The following is a 6,296-nucleotide window of genomic DNA, read 5'->3' as shown; positions in this document are numbered from 1 at the left end:
TTCTCTTTGTAAATAGTCTAGTATAAAGCACTAGCTACATATTACAAAAAAAGAATAGACACTATTTGTTGTAGGATGCTTGAACTCCTCTACTCACATTAGGGACACACTCTTGAGTCGACTGTAAGTATAAGTTCTACTGGTCCAGGTCATACCTGGACCGGACCTGGACTGGACCTCAGGTCCGGTCCAACAGCGGTCCACAAAGGTTCGGGTCCAGGTCCCTCCTTTACCCGGACCGTATGAAGAGGTCCGGGTTACAGTCCAGGTAAAGGAGGGGTGGACCGGTCCAGAACCGGACCACGGCAACTATAGTCCGACCAAAACGCAAAACGCAAAACGCATGATTATTCTTAGATTATCAATTATTATGTAGTAATGGAAAACGCCTGAGATCCGCAATTTCAGGCCGATATTAGTGGCTTGCTTCTAGGACGTGTTTGTCGGAGGAAGTACTACAGGTCACGGTATAAAATGACGACTTCACAGCTGAATATGTAGCTGTGTACTTCCTCTTCTTGCACGCAACAATGAAGCTTCCAGTCTGTACTATTATTGCCTTGCTTATTGCATCCTCTGCTCAGGCAGTATCAAATATCAAGATCTCTCCGTTCGCCTGCTCTTTTCCTACATTATATATTAAGTATCTTATAGTATGCTTGCTTATAGAACGACATTAAAGGAGTGCCAGAACGAAACAATTAGCTGGAGTGGAGGTACAGGTATGTCCTTATCTATGTGCTAGTCATTCTACTTGCAGACAGGTTGCTTTTACAGGGCCTTTCAATGTTGTATGATAAACTGTATAGCTGTCTTGGTTGATCCACTCATATCTGTGTGAATTTGCTGCATTGGATCATAGACGTGAGTCACATCTACATCTGAACATAGTCTATATTCTTAACAAGTGCCCACATTCAGCATTTCTTCTAAACTCGAAAGAGAAAGTGCTGAACTTGGAAAAGGATCATTCAAGTATGCATGGGTGTTGGATTATAAAAAAGGTATTATCAAGCAGTAGCTTTAGCAATGTGTACTAAACAATCAAATGAATAGGAGCAGCACTTACTGTGACTGTACGAGACAGTGCAAATGGTAATGTAACAAGTGCAAAAATAGGTACAGTGCTGGCTGGAAGTATGTCTCATGAGTTTATTATAATACTATACTGTATTATACTGACTAATATTATAGATCCTAATGCGTGTAAACTTCGCAATTAAGTGTGTTTAGCTTAATACATTAGCATTCTACTTGTGTAAATAGCTGTCAAGGCCTGCACTAGTTTGTACTCCTGCCATACAAGAAATGAAATGTGTAAGGCTTTAAACACTATTGAACAGCTTGGAGGCAATTAATATATGACACCTCCATCAGTTTATTAAGCACTTACAGTTATTAACATGTTAATTCTGATAAGAGTTAATTAAGGATATTCAAGATACCTGACACAAAACTATACAGAATGTGTTGCATATATGTATAGAAAGCTATTAGAAGCTTTGTCACCTTCCATTAATAAAGTTAAGAGCCGTACTTTGTATTATAGTTCATGCTTCAGTCAGTGTCCGTGAAGATACACCAAATGATGGGTATTCAGATACTGTTTGATTAGGTGGTAGAGATGTCCAATTAACCACCCAATGACTTTTACAAGAGTTGGCAATTAACGTGATAAAGTCACATCAAAGGCCTTCATACACTTGATCAGTCATTAAGGAATCTCTATATTGTTAATGATATACACTGTAACATTGGAACTTAATAATGTGACTGAACGACATCATTTAGTTGAGCAAAAATTGTTGAAATAGAATATTAGAAAGAGAAAAGCGAGTCGGTGGCACAACTGGGCATCGCATCCGCTGTTGAGGGCCGGCATTCTCGCGTGCTGGATGTAACTTTTGACAACGTGCCAGCCACGGTTGTCTCGGCCCTCCATCTCTGTTGTTGGACACCTCGCTGAAAGAAAATGTCGAATATCGACGACCTGCGACGCCAATTCTACGAAGACGATGACAACGACCCCTTCTCGTTTCCAACGAGTTCAGGTTCAGGCACTGCTTCTGCTTCCGACGCGAGAACGCACGGGGCATCATCATCTGCTCGTGTCCAGCCGTGTCCTCCGCGCAATGGGAGGCTATCATCTGAGGGCACAACAGGATTATCGAGCCGTAACTCGAGGAAGAGGCCGAGCGCAAGCGCGAAGGGCAAGGCAGTCGAGACACCGTTTATGACACGTCTGAGATCTGCCGTGGATGACGATGATGGTCTCGGACAACTTCCTAGCTCCGAGGCTACAGCTGTAGATGCAATGGACGTTGATTCTAATCATGCTCCACGAATAAACCGAGATCTGTTGGATACGATTTCCAACAAGAAAGATGACATCCAACATCTGACACGGGTCTGGCAGAACGAACGACATGCTCCTGATATACTGCCTGTAGCTGCTGAGCTTCTTAGTCGTATACTTGACTTAATAAGACGGCAGGTGCGTACTTAATGCATCATATCTGTTAGACTCCTCTTATAGATAATAATTTTGGACGCAGATGAGTGCGGTGAATACGTTGAGGAGCGCTGATGTGACAATGAGCGAAGAGGACCATTACCGCACAACTCTTGTACAAACCGAGGCTGAGCGAGTAAAGTTCGTCATACGAAGCTATGTCCGTACACGATTATCCAAGGTTGGTCAGTACGTTTCTACTCGACTATACCTTTCAAGTGATCTCGTTCACCGCTAGATCGAACAATATTCCGCTTATATTACGTTACATAAAGAGATTCATCCTCGACTCACTGAATCGGAGCTGCGACATGCGCAGCGGTAAGCTTGCCTTGTTTCCCCATTTCCTCCCTCCTTTCTATATGCCTTATTTGTCTCGCAGATACGGAGAATTAGTCGTTTCGCAGTTTAATACAACCGTTCTCGGCCATCTACCCGAACCACAACGCTACCTCGACGATGACACAACAGGCGCGGTACCGAGCATGAGTACGTGTATCCCACTATATACTGTTCCGGATGCCGAGTTGATGAAAATTCTTTTTCAGTACCCGAACCTGACAAAAGTAAACCTGTATTCTTCCACGCATTTGACGCAATTGAGGGCATTCAGTTAGACGAGTACGTTCTCGTTCTTTCGAGCTGGTGCATTCTCAGTTCTAAAATGCGCACCAGTGGGACTACAGTAGCAATCTCGAAAGACACAATTATGCTCGTTCCATACCGTGTTATTGAGCAAAATCTCCTTCGTGACGAGGGCGAACTCGTATAGACACCTACTCGACAATTACCAATTCGTAGCCGAACGTTCAGGATATTATTTATCGGATTCTGCGGAAGCACAGTATGTATGCATATATTCATATATTTTTAGCTGTGTCGTTGCTTTCTTGGTTTTTGCATCTAACTGTTGTACACATTCAATTGTGCAAAAATCGTCTGGCCCATTACCACGTCAAACTTCAATGGCTCGGATGAAAAAAAAAAAAAACTGTCAGCTACGATCAGGCCTGTTGCAAGTGGATTTTGCACTTGTTCCATTGATGAAGAACTTGCTGCTCCCCTCTTCTGCGTTGGGTCTCCGCTAACCTGTCAGGACGCGATTCATCTCTGCTTTCCATCTAAGGAACTGTGTCAACTTGTTGTTTGAGAGCAACGCTTCAATGAGCTGCATATCCGAAAGCACTCAGATGGCTCAGCAGAACTAGCGAAACTCCTGAAAAGTCGCCCGTATCATACGGACTGTAATCTACATTAGCTCCTTTGAAATATTCTTGCACCATACTGTCCATATCCAACTTGCCGCATTTCACGGACTGTCAACTCCCAGTCGCCGGTAAACTCGCATAAAGATCCATGCATACACATGTCTTTCCTACAGTGATTTCCTACGCAGTCTTTTAAAAAGTATAAATTCATCAGACCTGTTAAGACTCAAAATTCAGAAGCTGAAACCCCACGACCGCGTCTACTTGCGCACGTTCTTGGTACTTCCATACTACTCTAAAATATCTTTCTACAATGTGAGTCTTTGCTATCCTCCTTTCTCTTGCTGGCGCTGCCCTGTCACAACGTGTTTCCATTGGTGCTCCTACGGCAGGCCAAACGTTGACTGCAGGAACAAACACCACAGTTTCCGTCCTAAAGCAGGTGGGCCTGCATCTCACGTTTATCGATCCTGCTCTGAATCGCTACTATTGCAGAGTTCGTTGAGCCCGTCCACAGAAATAGGCTTTGCTATCCTCGTTCGCCACTGCTCCCAATCGCCCTGTGAAGATACTTTGCAGCAGTAGAGTACCTTCCTCTGCTCAGGCGGCTACAGCACCCAGTTCGGGAGGCTTCTTTGGCCACAACTTCAGAGTTACGGTTCCTGGAAACTTCACGGAAGCATCGGCCGTACTCAGCATTGCACTTGTACAATTGCTTGGTGTGAGTAGCGGCTAATATCACCACTTCTAGGTTCGACTTGAGCTTGACGTACCAATCATCTTTCTAACGACTCGGAAAAAAAATTTCAGGCCACAAATCCGAGAAGAACAATGTTCCGGGCTAGGAGCTGGGACGTATTCTGTGCAGAAAACACGAAGTTTTTCTCCGATCTCAACGACTTTTCACGATATATATTGCTGAAAGGCAAATACACCCGACTCAGACATGAAAGTAGCACAGCACGATGTAACTGAGCAAAGAAAAGCCAAGTGACGTCTGGCCTGTCATTATACTGCGCGGCTTCAGGATGATAGAAAGAAGAATTGTAATTATTTGACTAGCTATTTCTCTCGGTGTAAATTAGGGTGAATCCAAAAGTTCGGGAGGCTCAGCAGGGCCTTTAGGACTGGGACCACCTCGATCATCCCCATATCTAGCACACCTACAATTTAATATTGGGGGTAATTCCATAATTCTACCTAATTCTTGCCGTCTTTTCCAGCCCATATCGACGGAGAACTCCAACTCTTTTCCAAACGCGTTCTCCAGTACTATTTGCGCATCTTTACGAGCTTCCCTCTGCGATGTACTTTCCAGGCATTCGATTTCCACTCCATTGGGATCTGTCACTGAAGATGATTTTCCATGTCAGTCCATGTTATATTCGATATTGAAAATGAACGACTGCTTTACAGATGAATTGGAATCTGTGAGGTACATTGCCTGGCTCTGCTGTGACTATCCAGCGCACATTCCACCCCTCCTGACGAGCAACTAAGCGTACTTATTAGGATAATCAATTTAGGAGTACGAATATAGCGTACAAAATCTCAGTTCAATGTCATGATCTAGAAAACCGACGGTTACAATGAAGACTATACAATTATGCCTTAATAACACATACAGGTCACCTTTAGAGGTTCATCGAGTGGCTGGATCAAACTGTTCATTGAGTTATAGGCTTTCTTGAAGCACAGATCCTCGTGACCAGATGTCCAAGCAAATAACTCCATTTTTTCCTCGTCCTCATCAATAGGCCTGTAGACTGAGATTTCATTTATGTCAATAAGTGTGCATCTATCAGTGAATTTATCGCCAGAAAGAGACATACCGAGCAGTTGTTCAGTACGAACGAACTTCCATTTCAGATGGGGAAAATTTGAGTGCATGACTAGAAGAAAGCCATTGTCACATAATGAATCCATAGTTTCTGTATTGCATTGGTATCTTGCACGTACACTCGACGAACTCCCGCTCAAAATCGTCTGGGCCGGTGCGAATAGGAAATGATGTTGGGGTTATCTCGTCTACGCCTATGATGTCCATGGCTGATCCTGGCTCTGCAGAAGAATGACAGGGAGACGTTGGCACACAATAGATGCAACTTGTGTGTGCGTGCACAGCTGATGATTTTATGCAACTAGCGCAGGTTATCATGTGCAGGACCTGCAGGTAAGGCACACTTGGGGCGGCAAGTATCGTGCCACGGCCCACGGGACCTAACGACGACGGAGATTCGGTGAAGTCGGAAATTGTCCAAAGACTTTCAGGATTTGACTAATGTTTATTCTGTTATCGATAGATTGGTTCCTCGTAGATACGCAGTTCGTAATAATAACCGAGTGTTCTGTATAATAAAACGTTGTGACATCAAGATCCGAGTCTCTAAAATACAAGTTACCGAATCGTCCGCCTTGACTTTTCCAGTCCGTCGATGGTGCAGATATGTTTCTATTATTCAAATACATTTAAAATACATTTCGTCCTTTGAATTTCATGATGCTGTTCTAGGCGTTTTAGTTTGAATCCATTAGAAGCAGGGACCTTTTAAATACCGATTTTTGGATCGCCTGAG

The 6,296-nt window shown here is 43.7% G+C and overlaps 2 protein-coding genes across 2 annotated transcripts; one reads left to right on the top strand and one right to left on the bottom strand.

Moving 5' to 3' along the window:
- Positions 1-2,314: 2,314 nt before the first annotated feature.
- On the top strand, positions 2,315-3,284 carry FOMMEDRAFT_90704 (GINS complex, Sld5 component; the record flags this gene model as incomplete). Its single annotated transcript, XM_007269055.1, has 6 exons — positions 2,315-2,494; positions 2,556-2,693; positions 2,751-2,833; positions 2,895-3,001; positions 3,061-3,133; positions 3,188-3,284. The coding sequence occupies 6 exons, from the start codon at positions 2,315-2,317 to the stop codon at positions 3,282-3,284; spliced, it is 678 nt and encodes a 225-aa protein (XP_007269117.1).
- Positions 3,285-4,801: 1,517 nt separating this feature from the next.
- On the bottom strand, positions 4,802-5,767 carry FOMMEDRAFT_159018 (uncharacterized protein; the record flags this gene model as incomplete). The annotated part of the gene is made up of 6 exons (XM_007269054.1): positions 4,802-5,070; positions 5,135-5,215; positions 5,266-5,289; positions 5,346-5,486; positions 5,553-5,612; positions 5,680-5,767. 6 exons carry the CDS (start codon positions 5,765-5,767, stop codon positions 4,802-4,804), a joined length of 663 nt encoding a protein of 220 aa, XP_007269116.1.
- Between the last annotated feature and the right edge of the window lie 529 nt (positions 5,768-6,296).

Source organism: Fomitiporia mediterranea (genome assembly GCF_000271605.1).
Source record: "Fomitiporia mediterranea MF3/22 unplaced genomic scaffold FOMMEscaffold_9, whole genome shotgun sequence".
Taxonomy (NCBI): Eukaryota; Fungi; Basidiomycota; class Agaricomycetes; order Hymenochaetales; family Hymenochaetaceae; genus Fomitiporia; species Fomitiporia mediterranea.
The sequence above is the reverse complement of the archived record's forward strand: the minus strand, read 5'-3'. Positions and strand labels throughout refer to the sequence as shown.